This window comes from Mauremys reevesii, linkage group 5 (assembly GCF_016161935.1).
Source record: "Mauremys reevesii isolate NIE-2019 linkage group 5, ASM1616193v1, whole genome shotgun sequence".
Taxonomy (NCBI): domain Eukaryota; kingdom Metazoa; phylum Chordata; order Testudines; family Geoemydidae; genus Mauremys; species Mauremys reevesii.
Window position 1 is genome coordinate 136,931,268 of NC_052627.1, and position 25,712 is coordinate 136,956,979.

General features: G+C 55.0%; 1 protein-coding gene across 2 annotated transcripts in view; it reads left to right on the forward strand.

Annotated features, from left to right (window-relative positions):
* The window catches only part of HSPA12B (heat shock protein family A (Hsp70) member 12B), a 57,089-nt gene that overhangs the window by 14,100 nt on the left and 17,277 nt on the right, over positions 1 to 25,712 (forward strand). The window contains exons 3-8 of one of the 2 annotated variants that reach the window (XM_039541910.1): positions 3,998 to 4,098; positions 5,433 to 5,557; positions 10,717 to 10,819; positions 12,990 to 13,094; positions 13,920 to 14,036; positions 19,045 to 19,216. In XM_039541910.1, the coding sequence (XP_039397844.1) occupies positions 3,998 to 4,098; positions 5,433 to 5,557; positions 10,717 to 10,819; positions 12,990 to 13,094; positions 13,920 to 14,036; positions 19,045 to 19,216 (723 nt within the window). Of the gene's footprint in view, positions 1 to 3,997; positions 4,099 to 5,432; positions 5,558 to 10,632; positions 10,820 to 12,989; positions 13,095 to 13,919; positions 14,037 to 19,044; positions 19,217 to 25,712 lie in introns of both variants that reach the window. The other variant, XM_039541909.1, reaches the window with a different exon arrangement.

Here is a 25,712-nt window from a genome sequence, read left to right on the forward strand (position 1 = left end):
CGAAGGGCAGGGGGCAGAAATGGCAGCAAAACCCCCCTAGGGCTGGCACCGTCCATCTGTGCAGACTCCGTGCTGAGACGGGTGGCTTGGAGTTGATGGTGGACAAACAGACCAGGCAGTTCTGCAGGGACCAGTCGTTATTCTTTCTTTAAGCATCAACTCCGGCGTTGCTGGAGACAAACGTTAGCTACTAGCGGGTAGCTGGTGAGCTAGATACCTTAGAGCATGAAAACGGGGGGGTCATAATAACCAGAGACGGCTTCAAGCTGCCAAATCTCCATCGGGATCCAAATACTTCCAAATTTTGGGTGTGTGTGGAGGGAGGGGAGAGTTGCATCAATTTTAATCACACCAGAGCTCCTGTTTTACAAACCCGGTGGGGCTTGAGGAATTCACAACATTGGCAGCTCATAAAGCCGAACATCTCCAGTCACAGAGGGCTGAGTGCATACACTGCCGTACGGCACACCACATCGCTTTCTTCTTGGCCCTCAACCCACCGCCAAGCCATTTCAGTGCACCGACGGCATCGGCACGCGAAGGGGTGTCAGCTTGTCCTGCAGCGACGTCACCTTTGTTGCGTGGTTTTTTTTCTTTTCCGTCTGGAAACGCGACTCGACGAACTGGTCGTTCGTCGGACGGGTGCTCGTGAATCGCGGTTTTACTGTCGCAGATTTTAAGATCAGAAGTCGCCATTAGATCATCTGATCTGGCCATCTGTATCGCACAGGCCAGTGAGGTTCCTCCAGGTACCCTGCATTGAGACTAAGAACTAAAGCTTCTTCCAGAAAGACATTCAGTCTGGCTCCAAAAGATGGAGAACCCAGCACTTCCCTTAGTAGTTTGTTCCCAGGGGTGGCGGTAGGGTGACCAGATAGCAAGTGTGAACAATCGGGACAGGGGTTGGGGGGTAATAGGTGCCTATATAAGAAAAAAAGAAAGAAACTGGGGACTGTCCGTATCAAATCGGAACATCTGGTCACCCTAAATGGTGGGAGTTGTTGGCCAGGGGCGGCTAAGCCTCCCCACACAACCAGGCGTGGCCTCGTCCACGCTCCGCCTCGACGCCCCACTTCTGCGTCCCACTCGTCCCTCAGGGCCCTGCCCACACTGCTCCTCTTCCTACCCTCACTCAGCCTCTCCCCCAAAGCCAGTGGGGACTGGGGCTGGGGCTCGGGCTGGTCAGAGTAGCTTGGGGGAGGGGGGCGCAGGCAGCAGGCCGGGACTTGGGGCGGCTGGGGCGGGGGTCCGCCGTCCACCATCGGGAGCTGGTGGGGCCTCAGGCAGAAAGGGCAGGGGCTCGCCTCCCCGAACGGGGGTTTCATGTACCGCCCATGTTTGTTCCAATGGTTAATCACCCACACTGTTAAAAACCTGTGCCCGTGTTCTTGTTCTGCCTTCCTGCGCTAGAGTCAAGAGCCCTTTACCTGGTATTTTCTCCCCAAAGAACGTCCTTATAGACTGTAATCAAGTCACCTCTCAATCTTCTTGTTTTTAATAAGCTAAGCAGGTTGATCAATTGAAGTCACTCACTCTACGGCATTTTCTCCAGCCCTTGCATTGTTTTTCTGGCTCTTTTCTGCACCCTCTGCAACTTTCAACGCCCCTTTTCCAAATGTGGACACCAGAACTGGATGCAGTATTCCAGTATCAGTCTCCACAATGCCATATGCAGAGGAAAAATCACCTCCCTGCTCCTGCTGCCCACTGCCCTGTGTATCCATGCAAGGATCACATTAGCCCTTTGGGATGCAATATTCCACTGTCCACTCTGACCCGTGCTCCCTCTCAGAGTCGCTGCTGTCCAGAACACAGTCCCCCATGCTGGAGGGGTGGGCCTGCATCCTTTATTTCTAGATGTATGACCTTGCATTTCGCTATATTAAAACACATTTTGTTTGAATGAGCCTAGGTTACCAAATGATCCAGATCGCTTTGTATGTCTGCCCTGTCCTCATCGTTAATTACCACTCCTCTAATCTTTGCGTCACCTGCAAATTTTATCAGCAGTGACTTTCTATTTACGTCCAGGTCATTGATAAAAACGTTGAACAGCATTGGGCCTAGCATCAATCTCTCTGGAACCCTACAAGAAACACCCCCATTCAATGATGCTTCCTCATTAGCCAATTACTTTTTGACACCTATCCATTAGCCAGATCATAGAACCATAGATTAGGGTTGGAAGAGACCTCAGGAGGTCAGCTAGTCCAATCCCCTGCTGAAAGCAGGACGTCAGCCCAATCCCCTGCTCAAAGCAGGACGTTAATCTATTTGAACATGTGCTTTGCTGATGTTGTATAGTGCTAATTGTTTACTCAGAATGTTGTGTGGTACTAAGTGAAAGGCCTTACAGAAGTTTAGGTGTATTACATCTGAGCAGTTACCTTTATCAATAAAACTTATCTCACCAAAAATGAGATCAACTTTGTTTGACAAGGCCTAGGTTCCCTAAAGCCATTTTGACTGGCATTAATTGTATTGCCATCCTTTCGTTTTTAGTGTATCAACTGTCCATTATTTTTTCTGGGACTGATGTCAGGCTAACTGGCCTTTAATTACCTGAGTCATCCCACTTGTCCTTTTTGAACACTCTTGCGGGCTTATGGAACTGCCCCAGTATGCCAAGATTTATTAGAAATTAGCAGAAATGGGTCAGAGATCTCCTTGGCCCACTCTTATCAGACTCTTGGGTGAAAGTTAGCTGGGCCTGCTGATTTTTAAACATTCATCCGTAGTAGATGCTGTTTAACATCCTCCTTAGTTACTAATGGACTGGAAAGTATTTTATCCTAATATAATACGAGTACACCATCCTGCTTCTTGCTAAATAGAGAATGGAAATACTTATTGAACACCTCTGCCTCTTCTGTTTCAGTGTTAACTTTACCATTCCCATCTAGTAATGGGCGTGTACCATTACTGAGATTCCTTTTTTTCCTGATATACTTTAAAAAACCTTTATAATAATAGGAGAGATACCAATCTCCTAGAACTGCAAAGGACCTTGAAAGGTCATTGAGTCCAGCCCCCTGCCTTCACTAGCAGGACCAATTTTTGCCCCAGATCCCTAAATGGCCCCCTCAAGGAGTGAGCTCACAACCCTGGGTTTAGCAGGCCAATGCTCAAACCACTGAGCTATCCCTCCCCCTTTCTTATTGTCCTTAGCCCTGCCTACCATGGATTTTTTTCCTGATGTCTTTAGCTTCCCTTATCAATTTTATACACTTTGTAGTCTTTAATTTATATATTAATTACTATATACTTCCCCTTTTTTCCATTTATTATTATTTCTAATTGCTGTCTTCACTTCCCCTCTTAACCAAGATTGGATTTTACCCAAAGTTATGGAATCCTGTTTTTTTGGCCATCTAGTAAACTCTTCTTAAAGGACTCCCGGTTTTCATCTGTCTGAATTTTTCCTCCCAGTCGATTTCTCTGGTCCCATTGAGGTTAGAGCCCAGGCCCTGCTTTAACTCAATCTGGAACCTGCCTGCTTTGCAGCACAAATGCAAAAATCACTGGAGTGCTGATAGTCCTCCATTGACTTCCCACAACACCCCCCGAAAGGAGAGACAAGTTCTTCTGCTGTTGACTGGGAAAGAACCCTAGAGCGTCTGAGCACAAAGAATTGTGGGATATGCCCCCAGACACGCACGGGCAAGCGCAGAAATGGTGAGGGTACGGTAACATGGGTAGGATTTTGTAGCGTGCATGCGCACACCCAGGCAAGGCTAACGTGGTGCCCAGACCCGGTGCCAATCACCTGGGCTAACCGTGCAGTGAAGACATACCCTGAATGCAGTCAGGGGACTAGCAGGGGATAGAGAGCATTACAAGGCCCATTGTTCTCCCCGGCGCAGGTGGGGAGACGGAGCAGTAAACGGGCCTAATGTCACATGAGTCACTGGCAGGGCCCGGTGCCTTCGCCACGGTGCTGGCGGTTCGCAGGAATGGATCCAGTGCTGTTCTAATCCTTATTCTGTTTGTTTGCCAGGTACAAACGGCGAGAGCTCTCAGACGCCGTCCCCACCCAGTTCCCCAGGAATGCACCATGAAAGCTTCAGCATCGCGCCGCTCACGCCCTCCCAGTCACCTGTAAGCCACAGAACCCCTTTAACGCCACCGCCGGGTCATCTGGGGTACCCCTGGGGTGCAGCTCCTGGATCGTGGCCATCGAATTGTTCTTTGCTCCACTCCTTCTCCGGCCATGTTCTGCCACCATCCATGGCCTTGTTGAATTGGTCCAGCTACCAAATTACTGGCCGTAGGGCATGGTCTGGTCGGCCCCACTGCACACTGTGGGCCAGTTCTCTGATGAAGTGGCCCAGTGTCAGAGAATGGGCGGGAGGTCACGTCAGCAGCAGTGAAATCTCCTGAGCCTGGCAAAGATCCTGGAGGTGTGGGGCAGGGTGAGGGGTGGACAGAAAGGCCCCTTCAGTATCTCCCCATAGGTGCCTATCAGCAAACACTGACTGCTTTGACAGAATAGGTCAGACACCTGATACGAGGGCTACCAATCCTCATCCTCAGGGCATAAAGTGGTCATTAGCTGGCATCTGGAAGGAACTTTTCCTGCATGGGACAGTCTGGCAGTTGCCTGCATTGGGGGTCTTATGCCTTCCCCTGAAGCACCTGGCATTGGCTCTTGTTGGAGACAGAATACTGTACAAGATGGTCTGTTCAGGTGCACCAGTCAGGCAAATCCTAATTGTTTATGAAGCTTCAATAGCCACATAACGACATCAACAATATCTTCCGTTATTCAACGGGAGAAAGGCTCAGTTGCGGTAGGCGTCCCGCAGGGGAGAGACGTCTTTATGTACCTGAGGTCACTGAAGATGAGTCTGACCAACAACGTTCACATCTGGGTCCAAACTCTTCCAAAGTTTGGGAGGGATCCATTTTATGGTGGCTTGGCTCAGGCCTTTCTCTGATAATAAACATGACAGACCCTCTAGTCAGCTCCAACAGGAGGTGCAGAGAGATAGGGAGTGTTGACAGTTCCTCTTTCTCCAGCCCTAGCCCCAATCCTCTGTTTACCTTCCAAAGTTAACCTGTGGAACTCATTGCCACAAGATCCCAGTGAAACCCAGATCTTAGTTAGATTTTTTTAAAAGGGGGGGTGGGGGTTGGACATTTGTATGGCTAATGAGAACATCCAGAGTTACATTTGTGAGGAGTGACAACCCCAAAGGTTGTGACAGGATATAAGCCCCCATAGTTCAGGGCATAAACTGACCTGCAACTATTGGGACTCAGTAGGAAACTTTCCCCATGGGTAGGTTACCCCGTAACCACGTACTGTGGGATTTCTTGCACTTTCCTCTGAAGCAGCTGGCACTGGCCAGTGCTCATGACGAGAGCTGGGATTCGATGGACCCTGTGCTGATCCGGTCTGGCTGCTCCTAATGATCCTTGTGGTGTTTCAGAGGAACGAAGCCCGGGCGCAGCGACCCACTTCCTTCTCCGTGGTGGTGGCCATTGACTTTGGCACGACCTCCAGCGGCTATGCCTTCAGCTTCTCCAACGACCCCGAGGCCATTCACATGATGAGGTAACTTGTCGCTCTGCGGGAGGATGGCTTGGGGGCTACAGTGGGTGGATGTCGGCCTTTCTCTGCACCCACTGGCTTTAGCAGGGTCGCCAAAGCAGCTGGGGAATAGGATTGCTCTGTTAACCCTGTCCCGTTGGATGGTTTCCCCTTCTCTCGATCACTGAGTCGTCCCTCCCTCAGACCCAGTGCTGTGCGTCCTCCCACAGCATCCCGGGGACCGGAGAGAATCTGGGACCAGGATGGGGATAACTGGGAATAATGGGACAACATTAAGCAAAGGAAAATACCTGCTAGCTGAGGTGTGTGTAAGGCTGGGATCAGCACCAGTGTGGGAGTCAGCGCCCTGCAGAATAAGCGTTGGGGATCAAGCTTGGACTGGCCACGGAGGATGGTCCCTCATGTGCCTTATTCATCTCGATGGGGGGAATCGTCTCTTGCTTTCTGCATATTTTATTGAGGAGCCAAGCACCATGGCTAGCTTGTCCTGGGCTGCCAGCGTCCTGCCAGGACAGATGTACGATCAGGGCTCTAACGGGGTGGTGCTTTCAGTCCCAGCTTCATTCCAGCTTACGCCCTTCCCTGGCCCTCACCGCAGTATCCGGGCACCTCCCAACCCCCCCGAGACAGGGCAGTGCTGTCTTCCCTAGCGGACGGCTGGAGTCTAAGAGGCTTGTCCCGGGTCCCATAGGAAGCCTATCGCAAAGCAGAGAGGTTTCCTGATCCCAGATTAGGGCTCCAACCGCTGGGCAAACTAAGGTGACCAGATGTCCCAATTTTATAGAGACAGTCCAGATTTTTGGGTCTTTTTCTTATATAGGCTCCTATTACCCCCCACCCCGTCCCTATTTTTCACACTTGCTGTCTGGTCACCCTAGGACAAACCTTCCTCTCTCTGCTTCCTACCCCCTGCCAATATTAGAGACCGAAAGCCACTAGCTCTGAATTCCCCACGAGTCCCAGAGGCTTTGGAAGCTGGACCCTAATTTAATAATGAGCCCTAATGGGCAGACCCCAACAACCCCTGACTCTGGGGTTCCAAGGCCCCACATTATGGCTTGGGCCCGTCTCTAGCCGACACGCCATTTCCGCCTCTCTCTGCCGGGTTTCGCCATCTTCTGAGCTCCTGGAGGGGGTAGGCCGAGCTCAGGAAGGTGCACGTTGGGCCCAATGAGTGAAGTGAGCGTTAGAGGCTGCGGGACGGAGGGTGGGGGGTGCAGTCACTGCGCGAGAGCTCCGAACATCTGTTTATGAACTGACCCAGAGCAGGCTAGCCCCAGTGTGGCTAGTCAGCAGGCCCTGTGATGATGGGCTCCCCCCCACCCCCACAGAATAATTTATTTATTCAGGACAACTCAGTTAAGACTCAGCAGCTGGTTTACAAGTGGAGGGATGGCTCAGTGGTTTGAGTATTGGCCTGCTAAACCCAGGGTTGTGAAATCAGCCCTTGAGGGGGCCACTTGGGGATCTGGGGCAAAATCAATACTTGGTCCTGCTAGTGAAGGCAGAGGGCTGGACTCTGTGACCTTTTGGGGTCCCTTCCAGTTCTAGGAGATCAGTAGATCTCCATATATTTTTTTTCTTGTACTCCCCAACCCGGCCATCCCCGGATGTCCTCTGCCCATGTATTTATCAATATCTTCTTCAGCTAGTTGCCAAAAACAAACAACAGGACTCTGGCCAAAACAACGCTGCTACACAGAGACACCACCTTATCTATCCACTTGCATGGCCCTTACCACCATCGGGCTGACTAGATGGGAAAACCGAGGCGCAGGGAGATTCAGTGACGGTCTGTGACAGAACTGGGACCCAGATCTCTTGAGTCACCGTACAGTGCTTCAACCGCCAGACCATCCATCCTTCGGGAGCTAGATCCTAGCTCAGGTTTCTAAGCAATTAGGGCTTCTTGCTTTAAACGATCCAAGAAGTCCTGACAGCAGCAGCAGCAGAAGCCCCTGACCCCCAGAGAGGCAGATGGTGTGTGAGATCCTTTCAGTTGTGCAATAGCAACCAGGGTGGACAAATAGGGGACTTTTCTGCGTCTCACCAGAGGTGCCTATTCCCAAACATCGACTGCTTTGACAGAGCAGGTCAGGCCCCTGGTCTGAGGGCAGCCAACCTCCAGGTATGCACAGCGGGGCAGTCTTCAACAATGGGCCAGGCTTACAGGTTGGCCAGATAGAGTCACCTGGGACCATGGGGCCATCCGTGGCAGAGGACAGGACCACCGGGAGCCAGAAGCATTGGCTCCTTGTTTAGGGGGAGTTTTCCATGGCCTATTATCATTGTTAATTGAAGCCAGAGAGCAGATGAGCTTGGCTTGGGAGGGCGGCCCTGAGGGACACCCACGGAGAGCGGGAGTGGAAGAGCGGGAGCTGCTGAGGGAGCTGTCTCGGAGGCAGGACGGGAGCCACTGTGACGCCACCACAAAACCCTGAGGGGAGAGACTCCCGGAGACGGGCGTGGCGGAGCTGAAGGCAATGGCCAGACAGACGAGGCCCTGGGGCTGGGCCATTAGTGAGAACGAGCTGGGTGGAGTGAGTGGAAGCCAGAGGATTTGGAGGCGAGGAAGCAGAGGCAGCAGGCTCCGGGGGCGCAGAGGAGGGGAAGAGGGGTACGGTGGATGCAGAGGCAGGGCAGGGAGACAGTTGGGTGCTGCAAGGCTGAGGGAAAGGAGCCAGAGGGGACGTCTGCATTACGACCCAGGCTCCATGACCGGGTGCCACGGGGTTTTAATTGTGGCGTAGACGTACCCAGAGAGGTTGTAACAGGGGTTGGGGGGGCAGGAGATGGCGCACGGACGTGTGAGCAGGGTGGAAGAGGCTAAAGGAGGGGCAGTCAGCGTGGCAGAGGCTAGAGGAGGGGGCTGGGATGGGAGAGGTCTCCCTCCAGCACTCTGCGCGGGTGGGAACACAGACGCTTGGCCGGAGCGCCGGGCTGGTGCCCCAGGGACTAGCAAGTAATAAATAAACTGACTGGCGCGTTTTAAGACTCCTGTCCCTGCCCCTAATCCTTCCTGCCGACGGCTCGCAGCCCAGCTAGCTCCAGACAGGGAGGGGGCGGGCTGTTGTGGCAGCAGAGACTCCATTCATTGAGGTCTGACGTTGCGTGGGGTTACTGCTCATTTCCTCCCTCCAGCTGGCTGATAGTTCACCCAGCAGCTCCCCTCGCAACCCAGCCATCTCCCACCCTGCCACCTTCTTGCCTCTGGCCGCCAGCTGGACCCCGCTGGGTCTCTCGCTGGTTACTTACTAAGGAGCTTTTTCAAATCAGTAGAGTTCTGGCTGGGCTCAGTGGCATCCCAAATGACAGAGCACTTTGCTCACAATTATTGAGCCTAGCAGTCGAAAAGAGCCAGCGGGGACCATTTAAGTAGAGTCTAGAAATTTGAGCAAAGGAGCCTGGGTTCTAATCCTGGTGCTTGGTGAGGACCCCGTCTTGGCCAGGCGGTGGCTTTTGTGAACTAGGGGTCACCAAATGAAATTAATAGGCAGCAGGTTTAAAACAAATAAAAGGAAGTTCTTCTTCACGCAGCGCACAGTCAACTTGTGGAACTCCTTACCTGGGGAGGTTGTGAAGGCTAGGACTAGAACAATGTTTAAAAGGGGACTGGATACATTCATGGAGGTTAAGTCCATACATTGCTATTAGCCAGGCTGGGTAAGGAATGGTGCCCCTAGCCTCTGTCTGTCAGAGGATGGAGATGGATGGCAGGAGAGAGATCACTCAGTCATTACCTGGTCTGTTCACTACCTCTGGGACACCTGGCACTGGCCACTGTTGGCAGACAGGATACTGGGCTGGATGGACCTTTGGTCTGACCCAGTCTGGCCGTTCTTATGTTCTTATGTAGGTAGGCAAAATAATGTTGGTGAATGAGGCCAGGTGATAATCTCAAAGTCCTTCTCTTTATCCCCAGGACAGGCAGTGATAAGGCAAGACTCTTCCATGCTGCCCTGTCCTAACATGTCCAGCTCATTCCGTCTTTGGCCTGTTCTGCTGAGACTAATTAGTGCCAGATTAGTGCCAGGGGGCACCTGTCCCGAGGAGTCTCTGACTGATTTGAGGCCCGGGCCACTGAACAGCTGTCAGGCAGCCCTGGCTTTTGGCCGTCTTCCAACCTGGGCCAGATCTGAACCACTCCCTGTTCCCTATTATATCAGACATACACTCCTTGTCGTCACGTTTGGGGCCCTATGACCTATCCCCACCCACCCATCGTCTCTCCTTCACTATCGAGGCTTGCCTCCGACCGGCCCATGGTGCCAGCCGCCATCACCTACTTGTTAAATTCTTAAACAAGCCCCCTTGTGCGTTCGCCCTGGCTGCCCCTCATGCTTGGGAGGAGCTCCCCATAAACTTCCACAAAGCTCCCTCAGATCCCTCCTCCAAACTCTCCTTTGCCTTGAGGCCTACACAACGGTTAAGCTGACCAATATTGTCCCATAGTTTCCTCATACTCCCCCCATTGTCGCTTTTCATATATATATAGACTGTAAGCTCTTTGGGGCAGGGACTAGAGGCCACGTGTGGAGGTGGCACGTGGGGTCACGTGCCCCCCCCCCCCATTTCTGTCAGGGTTTTCCAGCCGGGTTGTGTGGCAGCTCCTGGAGCTGGCAAGGTGCGAGCCGCAGCCGCGGGAAGAGGCAGCAGAAAACAGCTGGGAGCTGCCGGAAGGGGCCACGGAGGGCAGGGGGTGGGGGCTACTGAGGGGGGCATGACTCAAGCTGTTCAGGGGAGGTGAAACTTTAAATTGTGTCCCTCCCCTTCACCCCCCAACTATCAGCAGGTAGCAGTCGTCTCTGGCAGGGATTGTCTTTTTGTTCTGTATTTGTGCAGCCCCTAGCGCAGTGGGATCCTGGTCCGAGCCTAGTAATACAATGGTAATATAAATAAATAATAATAATAGCGAGGCTCTGTACCCTATTACCAACCACTCCCTCCTGGAGCCTCTGGCTGGGTTTTCTAGCCACTCCCACCAGGAGTTCAGAGGAAGTCTTAGCTATTACGGTATAAATGGTGCCTGTCACCTTTAAGAGGCGGGACATTAAATCTGATCTGGGTCCTCATTGCAGGAAATGGGAGGGGGGTGATCCTGGAGTGGCCAATCAGAAAACCCCCACCAGCCTCTTGCTGACCCCAGAGGGCGCCTTTCACAGTTTCGGATACACGGCAAGGGATTATTACCACGATCTCGATCCGGAGGAAGCCCGGGACTGGCTCTACTTTGAGAAGTTTAAGATGAAGATTCACAGCACTAGTGTAAGTTAACCCTTTCTGTCCCAGTCACCCTGAACACAGGGGAGGGGCTGGGGGCAGATGAGATGGGGTGGGGTGGGGTGGGATAACTCACTTTCGCTTTAAAAAACGTTCCAGTGTTAAAGTAAAAATGTATGTAGTGCAGTCAGATTGTCAATATTTTTACTTTTTTCCCAGTGTGAAATTTCACTGATTTTTTTAAAAATTAAATTTAACAAATTTGCTGTCGTTTTGGGGGGCTGTGAATTTGCAGAGTTGTTTAGCAAATTCGGTAACCAGTTTATGATGCAAAGGGAAGGGAAAGGGGAGTTAAATAACCCTCAGGGCTAACGTTGGTTGAAAAACAAGGGGGCGGGAAGAGGGAGTGTTTTCAAAGTTCTCTTTTGGCTGTTTTTTTTTCATTAAAATTCAAAATGTCAAAATTCAGTAACAAATTCACCCAGCTCTCTAGTTTGTATAATAATAATTAATTATGGGGAAGTGGAAAATTCAACAAAATTTCATGATTTTTTTGAGGTCCAACTTTTATAACTGATCAAATGTTGACTGAGTCCAGTGGGGGCTGTTGACAGGAGTATGTGCCCCACTGCCCTCTGCTGGGTGGGAGCAGAACTGACCAAGTCAGTGTCATAGACCCTCTGTAGCTCTCGGATCCCCCTTTAGCTCAAGTACTCGGGACCTGTGGGTTTTGGAGCAGGAGGAGCTAGGTTCTAGCCCCCACAAGTGTAGATTTATCACTGAGCAGGGATATCAACCTGCTCTTCCCCATGATGCCAAATTCAAACACTTCTGAGTGCAGCCATGTGGCCTCATGGAATTTTTTTGCACCAACTCCTGTAGCGCCTCCTATGGGTGGATCTCCAGCCCTCCTCATTCCTGCCTGCACTCCCCAGCCTTTCGCCCCGCCTCCCCTTCACACGGGGTGGTAATTCCGTGTAGCTCTCCCCCCTCGTCCTTGCAGGGGAAGCACCAGTGGGTTGGGCACCTCGGCACCTTCCAGGTAATGGGCGTTTGGTTTCCTCTCTGCCGACTGGGCGGGCTCGCTGTTCCGTTTGCTCCGGCTACGAGCAGGCGGAGAAGTTAGCCACGTGGCCAAACACTGGGCTCGATCCTGCTCTTGCTGAGGTCAATTGGGAGGCCTAAGTGACTGTCGCCCCCAGAGGATGAGAACCTCTAGCAGCAGCTCATGAGATCACAGTGCCCAGCTCCTTGTCAGCGCTCCAGGTGCTGGATTTGGCACAGTCCCTCGGTCACAGTTCAGGGCAACTGCACCTGCATTTCCCCTCCATTGCCTTGATAAGGCAGCTGGTCCCCCAGCCATCACCTCTCTTGGGCGGAGACCCACATCTCTCTCCCTCCTGCCTGGGGTATTTCCAGGCTGCAGAGTTCTCTGCCTCCACTGTGCTATTCTCAGCAAGCCTAACCAGGCCAGTGCCTGTGCTCTGCTATCTCTCCAGAGGCTACAGACAGTGTCATTGCCCACAGCTAGAGGTCACCACCCAGCTCTTTCTGAGCAAGCACATTTATTCTGATGGTAAAAGCATCACGGAGAAACCATACGAAACGCCTTAAAAGCCCCGATGTACATGCTCATAAGCTTCCCAGTGATCACCCCAACTCCTGGCAGCACTGCAGCAGGAGTCAGCCCTTCAGACCCCACCAAGGGGGTTTTCTGTGGGCACAAGTTCATAACAACCTCAGCCCACAAAAAACACCCCTCTGCTAGGTGAGTCTTTCCTTTACCCAGCCTGGGCCATTGATCTTCAGAGTCAGGGAACAGTAATCCATAAACATTGGTCCCTTCCTCAGCTTCAGAAGGCTGGGGGCTCCATACAGGGGCAGGGAGGAGTCTGCATTCACACCCTGCCCCCCGATGTTTCCCAGGAAATGCTCTTCACATCCACTGTCCCAAAAGACCATTCACGTCTGCCACATGGTTCAGTACAGTCCTTTGGTCGCCCGGGCCCCAGTAACACAGAACCTTTGCATTTCATACAGTGGCCTCCAAGGATACTTCACTTCATTCAATAATGTTTTTCCAAGGACGTTGCAGGAAATTTGCACATCTGTCACCCTCCCTCAGAGAAACCAGCTGCCTGCTAACTGCTCTGTGCTGGGCGTGCTCCTAGGGGCAGGCCTTGACCATCTCCGGCTGTTTGTCTTGCTTGGCTAGGACCTCACCATGAAAACCGAATTAGAAGCCGTGAATGGGAAGAAGGTCCAGGCGCTGGAGGTGTTTGCACACGCCCTTCGCTTCTTCAAGCAGCACGCCGTGCAGGTAGGGCAGCTCCCCGGGAGGGGGGAGCCAGCTGCAAATCCCAGTGGAATCCCTGCCGGTTGGGGATAAACCCCAGCAGAGCTGGCATGGGCCAGGGAAATCACCCTCCTGTGGATTTGGCTGCAAGCTCCGAGGGGTCCCAGGGGACGTGCCAGACAGAACTAATCAAGAGATGAGCAATAGCTGCTAACGCCGACGTCAGGGTGGCAGGACTTTGCCCAAAGGGGCTGCTTTGCCCTCTTTTGTGTGAACTTAGTGTGGGTGAAAGGCGCCAGCCCGTGGAGGAGATGCAACAGACCCAGTGTCAGGGCAAGCATCCCCCACCCAACACCGCTTTCCCCCGGAGCTCCCGAACTCAGCAGGGAGTTCTTTCCATGACCCATTCATTCCATTAGCCTTCCTGCCTGACTAGGAATGCTGCTTTCCTGGGCCAAGAACTCGCCTGTCTCCCAATACTGCACCCATCCCAGGGCCGGCTCCAGGCACCAGCGCAGCAAGCAGGTGCTTGGGGCGGCCAAGGGGAAGGGGCGGCACATCGGGCTCTTCGACGGCAATTCGACGGTGGGTCCCTCGGTCCCTCTCGGAGGGAGGACCTGCCGCTGAAGTGCCGCCGAAGAAGAAAGCGGCGCAGTGGAGCTGCCACCCACGATCGCGGCTTTTTTTTTTCCTGCCACTTGGGGCGGCAAAAACCCTGGAGCTGGCCCTGACCCATCCAGTGGCACAATGGCATCCATGGGGGAATTCCTTCCTGACCTGCCCATAGGCCATCATTGTATGCCCTGAAGCATGGGGTTTGGCTATCAGTTTCTGCTTCTTTTACAACAGGAGCTGAAGGACCAGTGTCCGTCTTTGCAAGAGAAAGATGCCATCCGCTGGGTGATTACAGTGCCTGCCATCTGGAAACAGCCAGCCAAGCAGTTCATGAGGGAAGCTGCATACAAGGTGAGGTGTCTCGTGTCGGTTCCCTTCCTGGCTTTGTTGGGGTTTCCAAGGATTTGTAGGATCCTTGTAGCCAGAGATTTATTAGGTCCCACCTTGTCCTGTCTCCCACTCCTGGGCCAGGGCAGGTGTTTCTTTGCAATGACCAATCTCCTCTAACCCGTCTGGGTATTTTTAAAGGTTATGTTCTCCAGAGTGCTGTTCGCGTTGGGTTTTAATGACCCAAGTGGCAGGGACTAAAGCCATAAGTAGCGTGCAGTCCATTCTCCAAGCCTTTGTCCAACCTAGCTCACGTTAATGGAGTTAGTCCTGTACTTGAAGAAGGAGCAGCTGGTGTTTGTAGTGCTGAAGATTCAAGGGTCAAACCCTCCTGATGGCCCCTGGGGGAAGGTTGCAAAAGTAGCACCTGGAGTGGAACTTGAAAGCCTGCTCGCAGATACTTGGGACGAGCTGCCTCTCATGTGAGCGGAGTGGAGTCTTTGATGCCTCTAGCATCTAGGGGATAACAGTCTACTACAGCTTCCAGCCAGGGGAGTTACTCCTTTACCTCAAGCAGTGGCGTTCATGCTTTTAGTGGTGTAGCCCCCGGGTTCAATGAGCCAGGCAGGAACGTGTCACTTGCCCTGTCCAGACACCTGTAGGCTATTATCACCCTCCCGTTAGTCATCGCTCGACCCAGCGAGACAGTTACAATCTTGCCTTCCCCGCCAATCCGTGATGGAGTTTGTCGCTTCTTTCTGAAGTCCTGTGTCTCTAGATGCTGCCCAGGCAGGATGGTTGCCTGGGGCACCAATTGTCAGAGGTGCCACATTGCTCAGCTAGGAGTTGTTTTTTTTTTTTTGCTCATCTTCTTGGGAGGCACCAAAAACATTTTCTGCCCTGGGCCCTGGGCTGCTCCAGGAGTGCTTTTCGGGGACCCTGCTGTGCAGCAGAGTGGGGGAGCAAGCTCCCGCTGGTGAACACATGGGCATTTCTGCTGGAGCTGGGCCGAAACACCATGCCCTGGGTGTCCCCAGCCTCTGTTTGCCAGAAGCCGGGAGTGGGCGCCAGGGGATGGACCACTCAATAATTGTCCCGTTCTGTTCGTTCCCTCTGGGGCACCAGGCATTGGCCATTGTCAGAAGACAGGATACGGGGCCAGATGGACCATTGGTCAGACCCAGTGTGGCCACTCTTCTGTTCTGTAAAACTAGAACCGGCGTCCCATTAACGCTCCCCTCCCAGCAATCGATCCCTCGCAGAGAACCCGTCACTGAGTAAATCGGATCAGGTATTCTGGTTCTGCTGGCTCTCTGGTCACCGCGCAGGCTGGTCGACAGGCTCTCCGGAGGGCTCATGCAGCCACTTCTAGGGTGGAACGTAGCAATGCGCCGCAAGGCTGCACGACAGTTTAGTCCAGTGGATGAAGGATGCCGGTCGAAACCGCTGGAGTAATCTAGGGAGGCAGAATGGACCAGGGCCAAGGGACTTCCAGTGACCAAGACTTTGATTCCCCAGCTCTTGAGAAAGAGCCCAGCGCCCTCTGGCTGGTCCTCGGCCATTGGTTTGGTACTGACCCGCAGAGCCAGGGGTTGCACTTCCCAGGGCCATTCCAGCACATCCTCCTGCGGTTCCTTCCCCCGGAGAAGATAATGACCCTTCAGGGGCTCATGGAGGATTTGATCCCAGGGCCTGCCAAGCTGCTTGTGGCTCGCTCCAAACTGCTGCTTCAGCTGACTGGGTCTTGGCTCCCGGCGAGCGGATGAGAACACGGGTCTGTGCCGGGGCCAGAGCAGTCCCCTCGCCGCAGATCGGTTCTGCCCCGCCCCTCGCGGTGTTGTTTCACAGCCACATCAGCAGAGGAAGTGAAGGCCGGAGGTGGGGACGGGGAGATCTGCTCTCAGGGAGAGCCAGGGGGAAGGGGAGCTGGGGGAAGGGGAGCTGGGGGAAGGAGAGAGCGACAGACCGCGGGGGTTAGGGGTTGGGCGTCCCTGGGGTTATTAGCTGGCTACCGCAGGGTGTAATTGAGGCTGAATAAAGCAGCATCGGACTCCGCCAGGCTGGCATCAGAACACAGCGGGGTCAGGAGGGACGACGCCTGCTCTCAGACCAGCAGCTTATCCCTGGGGCCTGCCCCACGGCTCTCCCCCCGCAGCCCATCCCCGGGGCCTGCCCCACGGCTCTCCCCTCACAGCCCATCCCAGGGGGCTGCCCCACGGCTCTCCCCCCACAGCCCATACCCGGGGCCTGCCCCACGGCTCTCCCCCCGCAGCCCATCCCCGGGGGCTGCCCCACGGCTCTCCCCCCGCAGCCCATCCCCGGGGCCTGCCCCACGGCTCTCCCCCCGCAGCCCATCCCCGGGGCCTGCCCCACGGCTCTCCTCCCGCGGCCCATCCCCGGGCCTGCCCCACGGCTCTCCCCGCAGCCCATCCCCGGGCCTGCCCCACGGCTCTCCCGCAGCCCATCCCGGGGCCTGCCCCACGGCTCTCCCCCCAGCGGCCCATCCCCGGGGCCTGCCCCACGGCTCTCCCCGCAGCCCATCCCCGGGGCCTGCCCCACGGCTCTCCCCCCGCAGCCCATCCCCGGGGCCTGCCCCACGGCTCTCCCGCAGCCCATCCCCGGGCCTGCCCCACGGCTCTCCCCGCAGCCCATCCCCGGAGCTGCCCCACGGCTCTCCCCCGCAGCCCATCCCCGGGCCTGCCCCACGGCTCTCCCCCGCGGCCCATCCCGGGCCTGCCCCACGGCTCTCCCCAGCGGCCCATCCCCGGGTCCTGCCCCACGGCTCTCCCCCCGCGGCCCATCCCCGGGACCTGCCCCACGGCTCTCCCCCAGCGGCCCATCCCCGGGGCCTGCCCCACGGCTCTCCCCCCGCGGCCCATCCCCGGGGCCTGCCCCACGGCTCTCCCCCCGCGGCCCATCCCCGGGGCCTGCCCCACGGCTCTCCCCCCGCGGCCCATCCCCGGGGCCTGCCCCACGGCTCTACCCCCGCGGCCCATCCCCGGGGCCTGCCCCACGGCTCTCCCCCCGCTGCCCATCCCCGGGGCCTGCCCCACGGATCTCCCCCCGGGGCCGGCCCCACGGATCTCCCCCCGCGGCCCCTCCCCGGGACCGGCCCCACGGGTCTGCCCCCGCTGCCCATCCCCGGGGCCTGCCCCACGGCTCTCCCCCCGCGGCCCATCCCCGGGGCCTGCCCCACGGATCTCCCCCCGTGGCCCATCCCCGGGGCCTGCCCCACGGCTCTCCCCCCGCGGCCCATCCCCGGGAGCTGCCCCACGGATCTCCCCCCGCGGCCCATCCCCGGGAGCTGCCCCACGGATCTCCCCCCGCGGCCCATCCCCGGGGCCTGCCCTATGGCTCTCCCCCCGCGGCCCATCCCCGGGGCCTGCCCCACGGCTCTCCCCCCGCGGCCCATCCCCGGGAGCTGCCCCACGGATCTCCCCCCGCGGCCCATCCCCGGGGCCTGCCCTATGGCTCTCCCCCGGTGGCCCATCCCCGGGGCCTGCCCCACGGCTCTCCCCCTGCGGCCCATCCCCGGGAGCTGCCCCACGGATCTCCCCCCGCGGCCCATCCCCGGGGCCTGCCCGAGGGCTCTCCCCCCGCGGCCCATCCCCGGGCCCTGCCCCACGGATCTCCCCCCGCGGCCCATCCCCGGGGGCTGCCCCACGGATCTCCCCCCGCCGCCCATCCCCGGGGCCGGCCCCACGGCTCTCCCCCCGCAGCCCATCCCCGGGGCCTGCCCCACGGCTCTCCCCCCGCAGCCCATCCCCGGGACCTACCCCACGGCTCTCCCCCAGCAGCCCATCCCCGGGACCTGCCCCACAGCACTTCCCCAGCGGCTGGTCATGGGGCCAACCCAACAGCAACCCTCTAGCAGCTCATCCCCGGGGCCTCCCCAGCCGCTGGTCATAGCCCCCCCTCCACCCCACAGCAGCCTGTCCACAGGGCCCGTCACCTGGCAAACCCCCAGCCACTCCTGGAGCCCAGAATCCCGTCTCCTCAAGCAGCCAGTGGCCGGTGCTGCCAAAGACGGTGCAAATCCCCACAGTGCAAGGAGCGTTGTAGCCCCTGCACCACAGGCCAGCCCGGGCTGAGCCGGGGACCGGCAGCACCAAGGGGATAGATAGAGCTAGAAGGGTGTAAAACCTCCAGCTTCAGGGCTTAAGCCTGTGTCTGGGCATTAGGAGTTAGACTGAGCCCCTCCTGGGGGCAGAGTCCCCCACATCTGCCTGCTGCGGGGTTCGTGCTCCTTCCTCTGAAGCAGCTCGTGCTGCCCATGAGAGACAGGGGACTGGGAGGGATGGATCCTGGGCTGGTCTAGGCTGGTGATTTCCATGTTCTTCACAGCATGGGCCTCTCCTGTTTGAGGTAAAGGGGTAACTCCATTCGCTGGCAGCAGCAGTGGGCTCTTACCCTCTTTGGCAGACCAGCTACTGGGGGGAACATTAACACGCATACTGAAATGGTGGCTGCACAATACTGTCCTGTGGGGATGTTAACGCCTGGCTGCAGCTGCACGCCTGAGGCCTTGGTTTGCTGTATTCTGAATAGCACCGTTCTAGATGTAGATCTTATTCCTGGCAACAGCTAACCCTTGTGTTTAGAAAATGTACCAACTTAATTTGCTTTGTCCCCAAGCCTGTCCTGCAGCAGTGAGTTCCGCAGGTCAGCGATAGGCTATGAAACCCACAGTGAGACGGGAGACTTTAGCTGCCCTGGGGCCCACAGGGGCAGGGAGGGAAAGGGGCAGGAAAAGCAGGGGAAACCCTAGAAAAGAAGGAAGGTTCTTTGATTCATAACCTGAGCCCAGAAGCCTTCAGATCGGCTCAGTGGTTCACCACGCTGGTGCCACAAGGCGGGGCCCTGCGGGGAGCATGCACCCACATGGAACCCCCGTGGGTCAGATAACCAAGCCGATCATCTCCGCCGTCACACGGAGCCGGCAGCGTGATCTCCTTATGCAGCCGCTTTCCCTTCGCCTGCCCTTGTAACCGCCTCGTGCCGACTCTGTCCCTTGCCTTCCCGTGCTCCACAGGCCGGCTTGGTTTCCCCCGCAAACCCGGAGCAGCTGTTGATCGCGCTGGAGCCAGAAGCCGCCTCCATCTATTGCAGGAAGCTCCGCCTCAATCAGCTGATTGACCTGAGCTGCAAACCTCTAGCCAATGGCCTGGCCCCAGAGCTCTCCATCGACTCCAGCTTCAGGCAGGGTAAGCGACTGCTGTACTATGGGCACCTCGTCTGGGGATCCGGGGACAGCTGTGCCATGGCCCATGGGGTGGGCCACAAGCGGAATGAGCTCGCTGGCCCCAGCCCGACCCCGACAGACTGCGTCTGTGTTGTACAATTCAGCGCCACTGGCCGTCTCGGCTCAAGAAAGCCCCCTGACAGGGTGCTGCCGGTCCCGGCGGAGGGTGATGGAGGGTGGGGAACAGCAGGTGGGCCTGCAGCTCCAGGCTGCGATGTGATCGCAGAGCAGCGGAGGGGTCCCCGGACTGGACCAGCAGGGATCTCGGCTGTCCGGGGGGAGGGGTGGGGGAGCACCGCGGGCGTAACACGGGGTGCTACAGGTCAGGAGATGGGGTGCCGATGGAGCAGTCTGAGGCACTTGCTGCGTCGCCGGGGACACCAGCTACACTGCCTGGCTGGATCGCGGACCCGACGGCTCCCAGCCAGTTCTCAGGCCGGGCTGTGGCAGGGAGCAGTGGTTGAAATTCCCACATGTGCCTTTCATTTGGGTGTGTTGATGGAACAGCTGGTGAAAGAGCAGTTACTCCAGGGGGCTTTGGGGAGCTGTCAGAAGCCGCTGCCGCCTCCTGGGCTGTTTCCTCTGCGGTGTTGAGCAGGGCTAGGACGGAGCTTGTCCCAGGCCAGCCTGCTGGGGGCTGCTTGGCAGGGGCTGGTTTGGGACTCGGGGCAGAACTGGTCTCTCTTTCTCCGAAAACACCCCTAGGCTTTCCCAGCCTGCATCTCTCCACTTAATGGAGCCCCATCAGCATCGCCAGCTGTGCCCGTCTGTTCTTCTCTTCTCTCAGTCCCGTCTCCCTGCTGCTGCAGATTGCCAACCCAGGACCCTTTCCCCCTTCAAATCCTTGCTAAGACTCACTTCTGCCACCAGGGGAGATCTGAGTCCCCTCCACCCTGGGCTTGCCCAAGGCTCTCCTCTCCTCTGTGCCCAGCTGGTAGACTGCCAGCTCTTTCCACTGGCTCATTCTGTGGCTTGTACAATGCCAGATACATCATGAATGATCTGAAAAAAGGGTAAACAGGGAGGTGGCAAAATTGGCAGATGATACAAAACTACTCAAGATAGCTAAGTCCCAGGCAGACTGCAAAGAGCTACAAAGGATCTCACAAAACTGGGTGACTGGGCAACAAAATGGCAGATGGGATTCAGTGTTGATCAATGCAAAGTAACGCACATTGGAAAACATCATCCCAACTATACTTATAACACGATGGGGCCTGAATTAGCTGTTTCCACTCAAGAAAGAGACCGTGGAGTCATTGTGGATAGTTCTCTGAGAACATCCACTCAGTGTGCAAGTGGCAGTCAAAAAAGCGAACAGAATATTGGGAACTATTAGGAAAGGGATAGATAATAAGACAGAAAATATAATGTTGCCTCTATATAAATCCACGGTATGCCCACATCTTGAACACTGCATGCAGATGTGGTCGCCCCATCTCAAAAAAGATATATTGGAATTGGAAAAGGTTCGGAAAAGGGCAACAAAAATGGTTAGGGGTATGGAACAGCTTCCGTATGAGGCGAGCTTAATAAGACTGAGATTTTTCAGCTTGGAAAAGAGACAACTAAGGGGGGATATGACTGAGGTCTATAAAACCGTGACTGGGGTGGAGAAAGTAAATAAGGAAGTGGTGTTTACTCCTCATAACACAAGAACTAGGGGTCACCAAATGAAATTAATATGCAGCAGGTTTAAAATAAACAAAAGGAAGTATTTCTTCACACAACACACAGTCAACCTGTGGAACTCATTGCCAGGGGATGTTGTGAAGGCCAAGACTATAACAGGGTGAAAAAGAACTAGATACATTCATGGAGGATGGGTCCATCAATGGCTATTAGCCAGGATGGGCAGGGATGGTGTCCCCAGCCTCTGTTTGCCAGAAGCTGGGAATGGGTGCTAGGGGATGGATCACTTGATGATTACCTGTTCTGTTCATTCCCTCTGGGGCACCTGGCACTAGCCACTGTCAGAAGACAGGATACTGGGCTAGATGGATCTTTGGTCAGATCCAGTATGGCCGTTCTTATCATACCACATGATGATGATGAAAAGCCCTGGCTGGGATGATTTAGTTGGGAATTGGTCCTGCTTTGAGCAGGGGGTTGGGCTAGATACCTCCTGAGGTCCCTTCCAACCCTGATACTCTATGATTCTATGAAATTCTTTCCATTCTAACAGTAACCCAGTAAGAATTTGAACAGCAACTACTAAAGTTAGATCTTTTAAAATCAGCTGGTCCAAATAACTTGCATCCAAGAGTTTTAAAAGAGCTGGCCAAGGAGCTTGCTGGTCCGTCAATGCTGATTTTGAACAAGTCTTGAAACGCTGGGGAATTTCCAGGGAACTGGAAGAGAGCTAACGTTGTGCCAGTATTTAAAAAGGGTGAACAGGACAACCCAGATAATTATAGGCCTGTCAGCCTGACATCAATTCCAGCCAAAACGACGGAAGGTCTCATATGGACTTGATTAATAAAGAGTTAAAGGAGGGTAATGTAATGAATGCCAGTCAATATTGGCTTATGGAAAATAGATCCTGTCAAACTAACCCGATGTCTTTTTGATGAGATTATGAGTTTGGTTGGTGACGGTAACAGTGTTGATGTAATAGACTTAGACTCTGCAAGGTGTTTGACTTGGTACCACAGGACATTTAGATTAAGAAACTAGAATGATATAAAATCAACCTGCCGTACATTAATTGGCTTAAAAACTGCCTAACTGATAGGTCTCAATGTGTAACTGTAAACAGGGAATCATCACTGATTGGGTGTGTTTCAAGTGGGGTTGGTTCTTCTCCCTGCACTATTTAACATTTTTATCCATGACATGAAAGAAAACATAAAATCATCGCTGATAACGTTTGCAGATGACATAAATATTGCGGGTGTGGTAACTAATGAATGGGTGGGGTCAGTTATATAGAGAGATCTGGTTTAGGTTGGCAAACTGGGAGCAAGGAAGCAATATGTGTTTTAATATGGCCATGTGTAAAGTCATAGATGTAGGGAAAAAAGCAGGAAGGCCTTACTTACAGGATGGGGGATCGATCCTTGGAAGCTGTGACTCAAAAAAACATGGAGGTCAAACTGAATAATCAGCTGAATGTGAGCTCCCAGCGTGATGCTCTGGCTGAACGGGCTCCTGCATTCATTTGCTGCATAAACAGAGAATAGTGAGTAGGAGCAGAGAGATGATTTTACCTCTGTATCTGGCACTGGTGTGACCACTGCTGGAATCCTGTGTCCAGGTCTGGTGCCCACAAGTCAGGAAGGCTGTTGATAACTTTGAAAGGGTTCAAAGAAGAGCCACGAGAATGATTAACAGATTGGAAAACCTGCCTTGTGGTGAGAAACAAACCTGTTCCCTTTAGCAGAGAGTAGGTGAAGGGGTGATTTGATCACAGTCTAGAGGTACCTACATGGGAAACAGAAATTTGATGTAGGGGGCTCTTCAAAATAGCAGACAAAGGTCTAACACGACCCAATGGCTAGTAGTTGAAGTTAGACAAATTCCGACTGTAAATAAGGCACGTGTTTTTAACAGTGCGGGTAATTAACCACTGGGACAGTTTATCAGGGGTTGGGGTGGGGGCTCCATCACTGGCAATTTTAAAATCAAGATTGGATGATTTTCTGAACGATCTGTTGTAGTTCAAACAGGCATTAATTCAGGGCCTGTGTTAGACAGGAGATCAGACTAGATGATCACAATGGTCCCTTCTGGATTCGTTCTCTATAATCTATGAACTGCCAGCTCCAGACAAATCATAAGCGATGCTTGTTCTGGATGTTACACCCGACAGTGCGCGGGACCCGCTAGAGAGAGAATCCCCCCGACTGACTCTGAGCTCTGGGGCTGGGAGATGTGTCGTTAGTTTCACTGGTTTTAGCACCACAGGCCCGAACCGAGATCAAGACCCAGGTGTGCTCGGCGCTGTACAGACACAGAGGTAGGCTCGCTCCCTGCCCCGAAGAGTCACAGGCCAGACACAGCAATGGAGTCGAACCCACACACGGGGGAAAGGGGGGGATGGAGGGCCTGATAAGAAGATTATGTGGCGCTCAACAGGCCAGGTCTGGGCCCAGTGCAGTCAGACATTTTAGCCCGTGTGTAACTGTAAACATGTGTAGTTAGTCCCTGTGAAATCCAAGGGGCTGCTCGTGCTGAAGGACCATGTGGAATTGGGACCTGAGACCTGGGTAGGCAGTGTGGTGGCTAGGAATCATTTGAGAGAGAGGGAGAGAGAGAGAGAGAGAGAGTGTCTGTGTGTGTGCGTGTGTGTGTGTGCGTGTGTGTGTGTTTTTGAAAGGCGAGAACTTTCAGAGCCCCCTGCGGCTGCAGGGAAAGTGTCTCTCCAAAGCAGCGAGTGGCCCCTCTGGGAAATTAGCCGCGGAACCAGCCCTGTTTCCTGAGCTCGCTGAGGCCGGGTCAGAGGGTTCCCGTATCAAAACAAAGAATAATCCTAATAATTTCAGTGTGCGCGGGGGAAGGCAGCCCCATCTGGTCTGCATTACGGGTGCTCGGCTGCTCAGCTTACAGAAATCCCACAGCTCGGTTCCTTTCTGACTGCCTGGGCTGGTTCCTGTGTGTAAATCCAGAGCAGCTCAGCTGCCTTTGTTGTGGATTTACACTGGTGGAAGGGAAAGCAGAATTTGGCCTTTGCTGGTCACAGAAAAGTCCAAATGTTCTGGCTGATTTCAGGGCTGTGTTTGGGAATGACCCCCTCCCACTCCTTCACGCAGAACTTTATTTAGGTGACACTGTCTGGTTTGGATTCCTGGACGGCCTGTGCAGCTTCCTGGGTGTTCAAAGTCAGATCCACGACCCTGAACTCCTAGCAAGCTGGAGTGTGCCAGGTCCAGCTCGCCAGATCTGCTCAGTGTAAATCCCCAGCCACTCCATCACGTCGCTATCCCAGAGATGAGCCTGAGTCAGGTTTAGCATTAGAGAGACACCCACTGGGTGAGTCTGGATTTACACTACAGCAACGGAGATCAGAATCTGGCTCCAACCCTGTGACAATCAGTGGGTGATTCCGGATTTACCCCAGGATAACGGGGAACCAAATCCAGCGCTGGCTCCACTGCAGTCCTGTGTAGCTGAGAACAGAATCGGGTCTGTCCTCAGGCACTGCAGTAGGGCCAGACACTAAGGTTACTAATCGCAGGGAGTTCTGCAATTTGGGCCACCCCTTCCTTCCCCTAGTGCGGCTTGCAGAGAACATCTGGGACGGTGCCCCCTGCTGCCCTGCATCCCGCATGGCCTCTCCCTCATCACCTGCCAAGAGGTGCAAGCTGGATGTGTGCATCACGGCTACAGGCTCTGCTCTGGAACGAGCGGGCCGGGCTCAGCCCGGTGGGCCAAGTGTCTACAGCACTAACTAGAGAGGCCTGGGCTGACCCCGAGGCCGCCCCTCCGCATCAGGCAGAAGACGGCACGTGAGGCAGTGACCCTGCCTTGCCACGGGCCTGTGGTATCTTCTCTGTGGGTAAACAGAGTCACCCAGGGCTGTCCTCTTTGCTGCGAGAAAGCAAGGCTGCGGCCAGCTGCGACGGAGGCTGCGCTCCAGTCCAGGAGTGCTTTGGCCAGGCCAGGCCTGTCTGTCTGGGGACGCTAGGCAGCACAGGCCGTGTTAATCCAGCGCTGAACCACAGGGTCCGTCTGTGTCCTGCAGCCCATCCTCTGCTGTCACATGGGCTGGGTCAGCAGCACTGATGCCTTCCAAGGCGCTGGGCCACCAGTCACATAAACTCAGTGAGTGCCACCGGCACGACTATAGTCTCAACAGCGTGGAGTGCCCGCGTGGCTAGCTCAGCCCACAGGACATTAGCCCACCTAGGCTGTTGAGTGTCAGCCCCGTCTCTGTGCTGGACCCAGGGAGGGTTTGTGCTGCAAGGCAGGTGCTGTTTGTGGGATTCAGTATAAACCAGACAGATGCAGGCATCTGGCCTGACTAGAAGGTGTCATTTGACAGGGAGCGCCAGGGCCCATCGCGTGACGGAGGAGTTTGTCCAGAGCTGTCCGATCCGTCGCGCCTTCTGCCCAGCTCAGCCAGGCTCCTTCTCAGCCGTACCAGGAGTTCGTAATAATGTCCCTCTCTCACAGATGAGCTCAGAGCAGGTTAGAATATTGCTGTGCTCGTCTGCCCAGCCTCACTGGGGCTGGATGGTCGTGTGGTGGAGGTACTGGCCTGGGACTTGGGAGACCTAGATGTGATTCTTGGCTCTGCCCCAGACTCCATGTATGACCTTGGGCGAGTCACTCAATCTCTCTGGGCCTCAGGTTCCTCGTCTGTAATGATGAATAGCGCTAGAGAAGAGCCGGGTCGTGGTGTTAGCTATAAAATGGGAACAATCATTCTTACCTACTGTTAATGCCTGTGAGATGCTGTAGTCATGGTGGCCATCTAAACAGCTAGCCCTGTCCTCCTCCTACCGATGGGGAAACCG